We start from the raw sequence: 15,090 nt of genomic DNA, 5'->3' as shown, positions 1-15,090 counted from the left end.
AGCAATGGCTGCTTCATATGCATGGTCTCAATCTTAATTCAAGATTCTTTAGGTTTGCCAATTGCATTTCAAAACTTTTAATTGTATCCACTAAGCACAAACACATTTTAATGTGTACAATTTGCTGTGAGGAAGTGTGGGGAAGCAATGTCAGCAAATCACATGATTTGGCTCCGTCCACCATGGCAGTGTCACTAATCGCAACATCATGCACAATGAGTGCCGAGAGTCACATCATCAAGCCCCCATCACTTCCATTTCACATAAAGTGCTTGAATTTGTTCTATTGTTCCATGTCACATTCTGACTCTCCTAGCCTCTCCATATTACCCTCTGCCTCTTCCAGTCACCATTTGCCTCTCAATGCAATGATTTTGTAGAGATGGGAAACTCTGTAAGGGATTCTTTGGCAGAGTGGAAGAACTTGGAAGGAGTGCAGGATAAGTCGGAAAAATTTAAAAGTGCAATTCTAAAAGCAACAGAACTTTGTGTCAAAAGAGTTAGGAAAAACACACGAAAAAGGAAGCCATTGTTGTTTGCAAAAGAAGTAGCAAGTATTGTGAAAGCAAAAAAGTTGGCCTTTAAAATATTTAAGCAGACGCAGAAGAATGAGGACAAAGAGGTGTATCTTGCTAGACAGAAGGAGGCTAAGAAGGTAATCAGATGTGCAAAAGCACAGGCTGAGGAGAAAATGGCCCAGTGGGTAAAGGGGGGAAAACTTTTTTTTAGGTATATAAGTGAAAGGAGAAAAACAAAAAGTGGAATAATTAGACTGAAGACAGAGAGTGGAAGTTTTCTTGAGGGGGACAATGTAATAGCAAATAATATTAATAATTATTTCTGCTCAGTATTCACTGCTGAAAGAGAGGGGAAGGGGCCACAGTTAAGTTGCAAGTATAGTCAGAAAACTGATGGAGAGACAAGTACATTTACAGAGGAGAAAGTCCTCACAGAACTCTCAAAACTGAAAGTAGATAAATCAATGGGGCCAGATGGGATACATCCAAGGATACTAAAAGAGCTTAAAGGGGAGCTGGTAAAACCAATAACAGAATTATTCAACCAGTCACTAGCTACTGGAGTAATCCCAGAGGACTGGAAAACAGCGAATGTAGTCCCACTGCACAAAAGTGGAAGCAAGGAAGAGGTAAGCAACTATCGACCAGTGAGCCTTACATCAGTAGTAGGGAAATTGATGGAAACACTCTTAAAACAAAGAGTTGTAGAATATCTCAAAACCAGCAATTTACAGGATCCAAAACAGCATGGGTTTACTGGGGGAAGATCATGTCAAACAAATCTTATTGACTTTTTTGACTGGGTGACTAAAGTAATAGATCAAGGTGGGGCTGTAGATGTAGCTTATCTAGACTTTAGTAAAGCTTTTGACACTGTCCCACATCGCAGACTGTTAAATAAACTTGAAAGCTTGGGATTGGATTCTAAGATAGTTGAATGGATAAGAGCGTGGTTGCAGGACAGAAAACAGAGAGTTGTAGTAAACGGAGTACAGTCAAAGGAGGGAAAGGTTACAAGTGGAGTAACCCAGGGATCCATACTTGGACTGGTGCTTTTTAATATCTTTATTGGTGATATTGCAAATGGAATTGAGGGTAAAATGTACCTTTTTGCAGATGACACAAAGGTATGCAACAGGGTAGACACACCAGGAGGGGTAAAACAAATGATTGAGGATCTAGGTAGATTAGAGAAAAGGTCAAGAGAATGGCAACTACAGTTTAATGCCAAAAAATGCAAAATCATGCACTTGGGTCTCAGAAATCCAAAGACTCAATATAGTATAAATGGCACTATAATGGAAACTACTGAGGAAGAGAGGGATCTAGGTGTCACTATTTCAGGGGACTTAAAAGCAGGTAGGCAATGTAACAAAGCAATGAAGAAGGCAAGTCAGATGCTTGGTTGCATAGGGAGAGGTATCAGCAGTAGAAAGAAAGAAGTAATAATGCCACTGTATAGGTCATTGGTACAACCTCACCTAGAGTATTGTGTTCAGTTCTGGAGGCCATATCTCCAGAAGGATATACTGTAAATACATTAGAGACTGTACAAAGAAGAGCAACTAAAATGGTGCATGGCCTACATCACAAAACGTACCAGGAAAGACTAAAAGATCTTAATATGTATACTTTAGAGCAGAGAAGGGAAAGGGGGGACATGATAGAAACTTTCAAATATATCAAGGGTTTTAACAAGGTACAGGTGGGAGACATTCTTCACAGGAAGAGGAGCAACAGAACACGAGGACATGCACTGAAACTAGAGGGAGGAAGATTCAGGGGAAATGTGAGGAAGAATTTTTTCACAGAAAGAGTAGTAGATAAGTGGAATAGCCAACCATCAGAGGTGGTAGACGCAAATACAGTAGTACAATGTAAACATGCTTGGGATAAGCATATTGATATCCTTACAAAAAAATAAGGATCAAATATGGTTTGAGATAACATGTTTAAAAAAAGGGGCAGACTAGATGGGCCAAGTGGTTCTTATCTGCCATCAAATTCTATGTATCTATGTTTCTAATGTCACCTTCTGTCTCTCCCTGTCACTCACTACAGTGTTCCATATTGTGAACTTGGGCAGGGGTGGAGGAGGGGGGCCCAAATTATGTTTTTGGAAAGGGGCCCACAACCCACAAGTTCCACCAATGTCGGAAATAGTTGGGCAAGTATGGCTAAGACCAGAAAAAAAACTTAACAAAGGAAATAAAAGAAAGAAGTACAAAGAAGGATATGCTTTTGTAATAGCATGTCCATATTTTTAAAGCTGCAATTTAGGTAAGATCAACATGGTTGGACACAGATATTGGGACAAAGTATGGAAATGCAGCAGGAGGCCTTTTGTGTAAAGGGGCACCTCCCGCTGACTACTCTGATCCATTACTGTGTCCGAAGATGCAGCATCTACAAGAACATCGGACATGTGCTTAACCCTCAGGTTATTAAAGATGTACAGTGTAATCACACAGACGATGCCAGGACATCTGTGTCAGAAAACGCAGACCCTGGCCTTGGCTTGTATACAAAGACTAGGCTAATAGGCCAATGTTTTGTAAAGCACTTCCTCAGCCCCGTCACCAGATGGTAGCATCATGTCTATCATGCTGCGGATTTGGGGGCACTGTGACCCCGATTGCATCCACTGATCTACACATGAGATAGTGCTGATCCTGCACATGCACAGATCAATAACCATTGAAGTAAACCATCGGTTTTGCATACATTTCTGAACCAAGCACTCTATCAAATCATCATTATCTTGTAGTTTTTGGTAACATTATAGAATTTTTTTATTAACTTGAAGTGAACAATTACAATTTTATGACCAGCAATTTTTCGAGTCTATCTCACGATTTGCTTTTCACTGCACACACCGCTCAGAATTGTTCAGCTTTACCTTGAAATACTGTGCCGAGATTAATATAATCCGCGCGACAAAGTGTATAATAATGGACACATTTGTTTTATCAAAAGGTGACTTAAATCATTTTACTGCTGTGTCACAACATATATTTGTTTTATACATTTTTTTTGGTAAGATCCAGAGAAAAGAACACACTAACCAAAAATTATCTTTACAGAAAGAGGACAGAAAATAACACTTTGAAAAGGCACCATTATATTAAATTGTACTCTTCCTTGTTTCTTTGGGAGTTTTGACCTTTTTGTTCCTGAGCTTGAAAAGTATCTACATTTAAACATACACCCACTCGCTCACTTTGCGAGGTGCCCGCTGACAATGTGCACGGAGAAGAAAACTCATGCTTAATGCCTTCCTCATTGATTGACAGAAGTAACATTTACTTCTCTGCTGCCCGATCAGCTATGGAGAGGGAACAAATTAAACTGTTCCAGGGCAACCATTAATTAACACAAAAGCTTTTCAAGCATATTCAAGCTAAGTGAATGAAATGGGTACATTTTATTATTTTTGTGTTGGTTTTAAACTCATTTTTTTTTCATTATCTGTACCCTGGCTTTAGATATTAAATTATTTTGGTAGCCTTAATACAGAGACAAAGGGGAAATTCAGTGTGAGGTGTTGCTAAGCAACTCAAATATCACCCAAAAAAACTGTCTGTCTCCTTAGACTCCAATTGCCTGTTTTCAGGGACTTAAAAGAACACATTTTTTTTTTTAATATTGTTATTGAATCACATGCACAGGTTACATCTTTTATGTAAATGAAAAGCGTTAAATTGGTAATCGGGCATCTGATTCCTTTGTAAAGTATTGCCAATCCTTTGTTATGTTGTTCTAGTTTTAGAGCAGTGATGGCTAACCGTGACACTCCAGCTGTTGTTGGACTACACATCCCAGCATGCCCTGCTACAGTTTTACTATTTGGCCATGCTAAAACTGATGCAGGGCATGCTGGGATGTGTAGTTCAACAACAGCTGGAGTGTGATGGTTAGCCATCACTGATTTAGAGACTCAATGATAGCATGTATAGCTTTCCTATATGGTAAACTTTCCGTGTTAGCTTTCCTATATGGTAAATATAGGCATGGGAAAGGAACCAATGTTTGCATGTATTTAATCATTTTTACAGCGAAAACTGAGGCTTAAAGGGAAAACACTAGGAAAAGACTAATGTACAATAGCATACCTCCCAACTTCTGTGCTGATGAAATAGGGACACTCGTCCGGAAAGGGGTGGGCGTATGCAAATGAGGGCACGGCTTATGCTAATTAGCCGCAACCTCATTTTCATACGAGAATAGACGCTGTGCGCATGCGCACAGCGTCTATTCTATTAGATTGGGGGGTCTCCCAACTGCCACCCCCCGCAGCGGGACAATGCCTGCCGCGGGTGGGACAGCGGCACAGGACCCGAAAATCGGGACTGTCCCGCTGTAATCGTGACAGTTGGGAGGTATGCAGTACTTTTGCCTACATAGTAACAGAAGCGTAACCTTTCATATTTTACTGTACATATATGTCATCAGCATATTAGAAGTGATTAACTGATAATCGTCATCGTCAGCATGTATTTGAACTTGCCTCCAGGTACCTGCTACAGATATGACTAAATGGTCTATTTATGCACATTTCTGTATAGGTCCCTAATATACTCTGCTTATGGCAGAGTACCCCTTACCCAGGGGCTCCAACAGTTCTTCTGGGTTCTTATAAAATGGAGGGGGCATGGCCTATGGGGGTGGGGCCTCTCAGAGAGTGTTCCCTTGCCCACGCCCCCATCATATGACTATACAAATAACCCCTACATGGCTACAGCTAGCGTCTACCTATGCAAGTTTGGAATTAGATTTCAAATTACATTTCCAGTTCTAGGTTGCTGTGATAATGACATGCAGGACCGAACTTACATCTAATTGGATTGACAACTTTTTCTTGGCTCTAAATAATTATTCTCACTCCATTTCTTATCTCCACTGCTCCTTTTCCTTATTTTTCTTTCTTTCAGGTCCAAAGACCCAGGTTTTTAACTTGAATTTGTGCTTCTTCTTCTTCTATATGGACCTATGGCTTGTGATAGCTATTGCTAGGTTTCTCTTGCGAAAGCTTTCCCGTGCAAAGCATGGAGAAGCCAGTTAACAAGTACAGCGGTTGATACAATTATCCGCTAATCTCTTATCACTACTCATTTCATACTACTCATACGTCAAGGATGACGATAGTAGAGGACTCTTACCGGAAATAAACAGAAGCACTTAAATAAAGTATTTTATCCTAAATGAAATATATCAAAATAATATATTTTTTTCTTCTTCTTTTTTCCATTTTATACACTGTTGTTTCTTTCTGCTATTTATTTTTTAGTGATAGTAGCATTGGACGCCCAAGCCTGTACATTGAAGTCACTGCGCTGGTGTGGCGAACAAACATTTTTCATCACTGAATCAGCAACCATTAAAAAGTTAGACGTTAATAATTTGAACATTCTTCTCTTATTACATGCCCCTATTTCTTTTATTATCTTCTGTGCTTCCTATAAGCTAAGGGGGTTATTCTGGTTCACTGGCTCTCAGATGGACAATATCATATGCACTGCAGGGGGGGGCTGATGTAACATGTGCAGAGAGAGTTAAATTTCGTAAGTTATTTTGTTTCTGTGCAGGGTAAAAACTGACTGCTTTATTTTTACACTGATATATAGATATCAGTTTAAAGTACACACCCACCCAAATCTAACTCTCTCTCTGCACATGTTACATCAGCCCCACCTGCAGTTTATATGGTATTGTCCATTTGAGAGTGAATGTGCCTTTGCGAATGAACCAGAATAATCCCCTATTTCCAGCCATCGTAAGTATGCAACTATTCTTCACCTATCACCTACTCCTAGTCCTGTGACCAATTTAGCAGGGCCATCTTTTCCACTGGGTTGGGTAAGCTTATGCCCAGGGGAGCCACAAGCATAGGGGCCCCAGAGCAACCTAAGGCAGGGGAAATCAAAATTGAAAAAAAAGTTACTTATGGGAATCCCATTACCACTGACCAGCATTCCTCCTCCCCCTGTCCTCCTCCTCCAGTGGTCGCACTGAATGTTGGGTGTGACATCATCATGCCTGATGATATCAGAGAGAGGTGAGGTTGTGTAGGTAGGGGCCACGATGCACCTGCACCTCAGACATCCACTTTATCAGCAACTTCATGTAGCACAACAGATACAATAAGAACCACTTTTACTAGTTTTAGAGTATATTTTCTATACCTACTTCCACACAGACCAAGCACGCTAGTGTACCTGCAACTAATAGTTTTGTATCTTTGTACATGATATGAATGAATACACCTGTGCAAACAGGTGCACACTTTCAAACTTCACATCATAATTTGCTGTAATACAGTATAGCTTTGGAAGTTTTGCACCTTTTTTTAAATTATTTTTAAAAGCTTAACCGTTGGTGCTATAGATAACATGATTCACTTTCCATTGTCCTTCTTTGGGGCAGATATCACTGTAACATTTGAAGTGCCTTACAAGCAGCTGTCTCTCAGCAGTATTATGTAAGAGGTCTTTAACTACTGATCCATTCCAAACAACAGCAGCTCATCTGCATCTGTTGAGGCTCCAAGCAGTTTCATAGAATTTAGGCGCAGTAACTAAACACCAAACAGCCCCATCAGTAACGGTGCCCAGACAAAACGAAGGTCATTAAATATGCCCAGAGCTAAAGAATATTTAAAAGCTGAGCAGCAGGCAGGCGAGAAACTGTGGTGCGTCTACAGAAAAAAATGAAATCACTGGAACGCATTGCGAAGGACAAAATGTCATTAACTATAACGGCATATAACAGAAGCTGGCTGTCAACAGAACAGATATAATCACTGGTGTTTACGGTTTGTGTTAACAAGGTTGAAAACATTGAAACATAATATAATAAGTTGAGTGCTGACTGAATAACTGGATCAGTACTACAGTACTTTCACTTGGGCTCAGGGATGTATTTGGAAATCCAACTGGCTCTAGAATTTTTTTTAAGTGACCTGTCATAGGTGTGACCAAATGATCTTTAGGCTACAGTATGTCAACAAAAAGTTATCATACTGCAGTTAGCACATCTCTAGGCGTATTAGTGTTAGGCATATACATGTCCACACAACTTCAGAAATTAAATATCCTATGAATTTGGCGTTCACTATCATGCGCTGTTCAAGCTCCATTAATTCATATCACGTTGTCATGAGCAGCACGATGTCAGATCACAATGGATGCAAGGCTGGGCATTTCCAATATGTTCCAAGATGTTACAGTACGGTGGTCACAACCTACCATTACCTTTACATACTGCTATCCCAATTAGTTGTGGCATTTCATTATATATTCAACCTTGTTATGTCATTATATATTCAACCAGTGTGAGAAGCGTATTGCCAGAAAAAAGATCTTAATAAAAGATATGTCTACTTTTTATTTTGAAACCACTGCGATAAGGCTTATCAGGGGCGGATTGGCCCTGGCGGGAAACCGGGCCATTTCCCGGTGGGCCAGCCCATAATAGTCATGAAAAGGCCGCTCATCGCCATCTCCGTGGTTAATGGGCGTGGCCACAGCACTTTGCCCCAAACAAATATGGCTGCTGCCAGCCTCGGCTCTTACAGAAGTAAAAATGGCCGTGGGAGTGCTGGTGCGCATGTGAGACCGCACAAAGCTGCTCCCGCGGTTCTGTGTGTGGCGTGCACTGTGTGAGGAATCAGGATGGTTGCATGCAGGAAGCCGCTCTCCCTGCTGTACATCCCTGCTGCTGTCCTCAGGCTCTGTGGCTGCCAGCTGCCAGTACACTGTCACACTGCATTAAAGGCAGCGGCGCCGGCAGCACAGAGCTCCCTCCTGACTCCCAACCCCCTTTCATGTCATCAGTCATGACAGCAGGTAATGGAAAGGGGGCAGAGCTAAACAGAGTGGTGGGGCGGAGCTACACAAGTGGAAGGGGGTGGGGCTACACAGGAGCACATCTAATGAAAGGAAGGAGAAGTAGATGAACTGCAGTGCCAGCCAGCCAGCTAGATTTTAAGGTAACTAAAGTGTGAGAGAGAGGTTCATACTGTTAGTAACAGGTGCAGGTGTTATGCAGCACTACAACTGTCAGCAATTGGTGCTGGCTTTACACAGGGATACTACTATTGGCAACTGGTGCGGTAATTACGCAGTGCTACTACTGTCAGCAACTGGTGCGGGCGTTACGCAGCGCTACTACTGTTGGCAACTGGTGCTTGCATCATGCAGTGCCACTACTGTGGTATGCATGAGAGTGGTATGCATGAGAAAACATTTATTTCTATTCAGGATATATTCACATATGTCTTCCACACATACTAAAGCCCTCAAGAACATTCTAATACTGTGAGTAAATATTAAAATAATTTATACAGGTGTTGTTAGCTTTAATCTTGTAATGTTTATGGTCAATGTTCTATTCAAAATCCTTACTTTTTACTCCTTATTTCCAGGCCTTGCACATGGGAAAACCTTTGAAATTCAGGCTGAGTCAAGTGTCCTGTTTTGTACTTTGTTTAAGGTGCTGTCAACACCAAACTTTACTTCGAGTTGGCTGCTCTCACAGCTTGTCTTGTAGGCAGGATTGGTTACAGGATAGAATCATGTTATACCTATAATTGTTGAGGACATTTTTTTCACTGAACGCAATAGTCAGGGATAAATGGGATTAATGGATTATCAGGCCTGCATTTATCAAACTGGTCTTCTGGGAACCCCTTTTCTTTGATTCTTTTCATGAGGAAGAGGGCTTGGGACCAGTGCCATAACTATAATATATGCACCCCTCCACTGAAAATGTCGGCAGCGCGCCCCCCCAGTAAATTTAGCAACCCTCCCCCCAGCCGCCCATGCCCGTGCCTTACCACCTCCGCTCAGCAGCAGGGACCACAGATCTTGTCTGCGGTGCGGTCCCAGCTCTCCTCCTGGCTTCTGCTGCTATGAAAATGGACCATCACAAAATGTCCACCCCCATATAGCAAACAGTTTCAGGGAGCGGACATTTTATGATGGTAAGCAGAAGAAGAGAGGAGGGGAGCCGGGACCGCAGCGCAGACAAGTAAATCTGCGGGTCCCAGCCACAGCACAGACGCCGCAGCATTGCAATAGTCCCACAGACCCCTGGCGCCTGCAATTACACAGTGCCTCCCCGCAATCACAGGGTCTGCGGGGCTATTGTTACGCCACTGCTTAGGACTTGTAAACACATTCATCAGGCAGTTGTTTCTTAATCTGCAAAACTGTGCATTAAGAATATTCCAAATCCAGACTGGAATGTGACAAACTGTGGCAAATACAGTATGTACATTAGTTGAGTCCACTGTTTTTTTTGCGGGCTTGTGCGTCCTTGTAGAAATATTTCCTATAAATCTAAGAAGACAATCATGTTTTCAATGAAACAGGATTAAAATGTATGATTCAGAATATTATTATTGAGGCACAATTAAGGTACATCTATATATCCTTTCCAGATTGAAATCTTGTCTAATAAAAAGTTATTGGGACAAATAAGTGGCCCATAAAAAGGGTTGCATAGCTTAGTGTGCCCATGGCTGCACATTGAGTTAATAAATAAAACATTCTGTGGGTGTCTCTCTCCTGATGGCCACCCAGACTGATCTGCAATCTTAGTAGGATCGGTACTTATATGTTAGTTGGGCGGCCACTATAGTACGCTCATACCCCCACTATCCATGTCGGCATGGAGGTGATTTTATATAGAGTAGCTAGCGCAGCGAGCCACCGAGCCCGAAGCGTGGCGAGCGTAGCGAACCCCATGCGGGGATGCGGAAAACTAAGCAAATAGCTTAGTGGGTGCCAACTAACATATAAGTACCGTAGGATCACCCACAGTCTGCTCCAGTCTCTGTATCTGCAGCACAAACATGCCGCATTTCTCTCCTATGCAGTACATCACCAGCTGAGCTGAGGTGTTCCTCAGGATTGCCAACCACCTGATTGGTTACTGCTCTTCTTACATATCTACAGTAAGGCATTTGTTTAACCCTTTGAGTGCCAAGTGAATTTATCAAAATTGGTGCAAAAATTGACTTACAAACATTTTTATTCATCAAAATGACCTATAATGTTTACCGTATATAGTAAATCTAATCTTTTTTTACACATTTTTTTATTTGAATTTATATAACAAATGTGAGCGACGCTGGCATTTTTAGCAGATATTTAGAATGTAAGCTCTCACGAGCAGGGACCTCTTACCTCATGTGCTTATCCTTTCTTACTTCAGTAGTCTTCAACTGCACCAAAGCATGCTGTTTGCTACCACCTGGATACTTATGTTGCAGTAATCGGCTGAGGTTCCTGTAATCATTTACCCTGTATTTCACCTGTATTATCTTCAACTGTAAGTCACTGTTTCTCTTTTTTGATTATGTAACTGCGTGCTGCGGAACCCTTGTGGCCACATATAAATAAAGGATAATAATAATAAAATTATGAAAATCTCTCACAGAGATGTTGGCACTCAAAGGGTTAACTACAGTGTGCAAAATGATATATAAAATTATTATTCCCACAATATGTCACCACAATAGTATTTTTGGTACTTGTTTCCTAGCACGGCGCCCATCGGGTCCCATCGCATACCTTAACTTAAGGTATGCGATGGTACCCGACAGACCCGATTTTAGGGCTTTTTTTGAGGTTTCCCAACAAATGTAAAATCGGGTCCATTGCATGCCATTATAATGGCATGCGATGCGACTGATGCCACCGGCCCGATTTTACATTGTAAGCATTGTATGTAATGTTAAATTCCTATGTAAAATCTGGTCCATTGTATGCCATTATAATGGCATACAATGCGATCAATGCAATGGACCCGATTTTACATAGGAACCAATGTTAAATGGCCCCCCATACCCAAATTTTGATTGTATACCCACCCTGATGGGTAATTTCTATGTCAAATGCCCCCCATTGTAAACGCTACCCCACGATGAACGCCAACCCGAAGTGTGGCAAGCACATCGAGCCCGCGAGGGGCGGCGGTACGCGTCCTCCGACCTTTTCATACCCCCACTATCCACGTTGGCGTGGAGTTGATTTTATATAGTGTGGCAAGTGCAGCGAGCCACCAAGCCCAAAGCGTGGCGAGCGCAGGGAGCCCCGCGAGGGTACGTGTAATACGTCTGAAGTAATGTAAAATCGGGTCTCAGGGACCATTTAACATTGGTTCCAATGTAAACAATCGGGTCAGTCGGGTCAATCACATTGCATGCGATTGACCCGATTTTTGCAACCCGATTGCATACAATTAAAATCGGTGGCGCCGTGCTAGGAAACAAGTACCGTATTTTTTTTTCATCAAATGATATAAGCTGTAGATATACAAACCCTTTTTTATATCATGTTATTAACAAATCAGTATGTTTGTTTCTGTAACATACAACAAAATGTACCTAGAGTGAAAAAAAAGTACATGGTACTGATCATGTCAGGAAAGAGGAAGTTTGTAATAAAATGTGTATTTTAAAAAAAAATTATAAGAAAAACTATTTTGCTTTGCTTTTTTAAAACTAATTTGTCAACTCCAGAACACAGAAATGAATGGACATTTGCTAAATGTTTCTCTTTTACAATCCAATTACACATTTGAGTTCCATCACAATAGTTTTCATTTCATGTGTTACTGAATTTATTACTTTCTTTATATTTTTTTTCCACCAAATGATGTGCCCAAGTATAATATCAATTAGATGGTGTGGTGCTTTTGATATGGTATACGTGTTTTACAGGTTGCTATGCAACAGCAAAAATGAAACATAAGGAAATTATCGTAAAACCAGACCTTACTTTTAAAATCCTTTGAGTTATTAATTATATGGACAAGTAGAACAGAAGACTCCTTTTTCGGGGTACTCTTTAGTTATACTTTGGCACAATGCCTACAAATCTCAGCTCATTGAGTCATTGGGCAGTATTAAAAGAGGCCAGTTCTCCATGTTTGATGGCGAATTTGTGCTATTTTCGCGTTGGAAGGTGATTTTTTGTGTCAGAAAGTGAATCACCCTGTTCAACGTGTACTTTTCGCCGTCTTTCTAAGTGATTTTCGCCGTGTGCACCCTGTAGCAAATCGCCATTTTTTCATGGTGAAGTGGAATGTGAACTTGTAAAATAAAGTGGTATTTTTTTTACATTTGGTGTAAAAAAATCAGGAATTTTATTATGTGAAGGGGCATGCTATTTTTATTATATAAATTAATATTATTTAATATATATTTAATTTAAATGTTTTCTTTTTTTTTTTTACACATAACAGCCAGCAGGGGGCCGGGAGCCGAGAGCTGCTCATTAGATATTCATATATTCACTGCTCCCGATCATAACATATGCACGATCAGGAGCAGTGAATACCCGGTCCCCTGCTTGCTCTCCCAGGGGACAGCTTGTGCTGCCTGGGTCCCGGGGAGTCCTCTTCCCCTCCACATAAATTCTGGGGCAGGCAGGGAGACTTCCATCTCCCTGCCTGCCGCCGTCCCCCAGCTCCCTGCGGGACGCCGCAGGGGTTAAAATTCGCCATCAGGGGCAGCAAGACCAGGCGGCATTGAATACTGGGACAGGGAGGGCTGGCAGCGAAGGCTCCAGTCCTCCGGAATGTGGTGACAGTGCAGCGAATTCTAAACAGGATTCGCTGCACGCCGCGATTATGTTAATTGAATACTGCCCATTGAGTCATGGTAAATGCGACACATTTGCCGTAAATAGTTTGCCAAAGACCATATGAGGGCTTGTGCACACATGTTGCGGCAAGCTGCATATAATCTCTGCCGTGTGCGCACATTGGGCCTGATTCAGCATGGATCACAAAAGCAAAATCTTTCTCTTATGGGCAAAACCCTGTGCACTGCAGGTGGGACAGATGTAACATGTGCAGAGAGAGTTAGATTTTGGTGGGGTGTGTTCAGACTGAAATCTAAATTGCAGTGTAAGAATATAACAGCCAGTAATTACCCTGCACAGACACAAAATAACTCACACAAATCTGTCCAAATTTGTCCCCAATGTTCATGATATGCGTATGTGCAAACCCTGTTCACTACGGGAAGGGAGTGCTGGGCATGGGGCAGCAGCAGGGGAACGCTCAGCGTTTTATGGGCATCCCCATATAAACGGTCATTCCCCTGAGAACGCAGGCATGCCGATACCTACTTGGGGTGGGCGGCTGATGTCACATGACGTTAGTGCCTGCCCCCAATCGGCGGATAGCTGGCATCAGAAAAGTAAGAATGGACTTACTTTTCAGAGCGATGGCTGCAGTTGACCGTCGAGAAGATTTAGGGGCAGATTTATTAAGCTTGGAGAAGAGATAAACTGGAGATAAAGCGGAGAAAAGGTAAAAGGAGATAAAGCACCAGCCAATCAGCTGTGTTTGAAAAAGACAGTTGGGAGTTGATTGGCTGGTGCTTTATCTCCTTTTACCTTTTCTCCGCTTTATCTCCAGTTTATCTCTTCTCCAAGCTTAATAAATCTGCCCCTTAGCCTCCATTCTTCGACATGCAAGGGGATTTGTTCACGTACACATCCACTCACGTGCTAGCATGGCGATTTGGGCATGAACAGGTCTGAATCAGGAATTCCCTCTGGTTTTGCCCATTAGAGAAAGATTTTGCTTTTGCGATCCATATCAGGCCCATATTACGGCAGATGACTATATGCAGGATGAGCAGGGGTACATCTGTAAATATACTCAGTGACAAGAAAAGGAGGGCATGGAGACTCTCTTAACAATTTTCTTAAACATTTGAGGCCATTTGTATGTTTCTAAGCATTTGCAGGTGTACGCTTGTTTTGTTGCACCTTTGTATTTAAGGGAAACCGGTCATTATTCTTTTGTTAGACTCTAAATTTTGTTAGCGATTGTTTGAGAAACCTGTTCAAGCCAGACAAAAACAACAAGTTAAAAGCTGCTAATTTAAGTTACTGAAAATAGTAACATTTAAAGAGAGTTTTTCGGTGGCTTGTGTTATGTATTCCATTAATTAAAATGTTGGTTTCACTTGTTCGGTTATCAATAGAACAGCATGGGGTTTTCCATCTGAAATGTGTTCTGATCTCAGTGTAAAGCAATCAGGCTCAGTAAAATGCCAATGTTCCGTAACAACTAACAAAAACTTACCTCAATGCAAAATAAACGATGCTGGCAGCTTTCCCCGATTTACATGTTAAATTGTCCAACAAGGTATCCTGAAAAAAGTAAGATATAGAATTTAAAGGGCAAAATGGAAATTTACAGACTGGAAAGATTGCACACTGAAATCTTGTCCATTATATTTTCCGTTACATGTAAAGTCACTGTGCAGTGCAGGGTATAATAACACAGTAACTGGAAGTGAGGGTCGAATGACAATTCTGAGTGACCTTTTTGGAGGCCCCCACTCATAGATGGGCAGAGTCAAGGACGCTTCTGAGTATACTGTACATACTGTACTACAGGTTTAATTGAAACTATACTGTACAGATGTGTCGACTTACAGTATGTCTAGCCTCTTTGCATGTTAAAAAGCATGTGCAACTATGTAACGGTGACTTGGTAGTGCCGAGAGTCTTTCTGTGTGACTTTTTTCATAAAAATTCTAAATGAT

General features: G+C 41.5%; 1 protein-coding gene across 1 annotated transcript in view; it reads left to right on the top strand.

Annotated features, from left to right (window-relative positions):
• Nucleotides 1–5,580, top strand: part of LOC146009681 (uncharacterized) — a 30,995-nt gene extending 25,415 nt beyond the window's left edge. Inside the window, exon 9 of the mRNA XM_083150140.1 lies at nt 5,450–5,580. Coding sequence (XP_083006266.1) covers nt 5,450–5,580 — 131 coding nt within the window. The remainder of the gene's footprint in view (nt 1–5,449) is intronic.
• Nucleotides 5,581–15,090: the final 9,510 nt, after the last annotated feature.

The sequence above is a fragment of the Crinia signifera genome, chromosome 6 (genome assembly GCF_055691185.1).
Source record: "Crinia signifera chromosome 6, ASM5569118v1, whole genome shotgun sequence".
NCBI lineage: Eukaryota > Metazoa > Chordata > Amphibia > Anura > Myobatrachidae > Crinia > Crinia signifera.
This window is presented reverse-complemented; position numbering and strand designations above follow the sequence as displayed.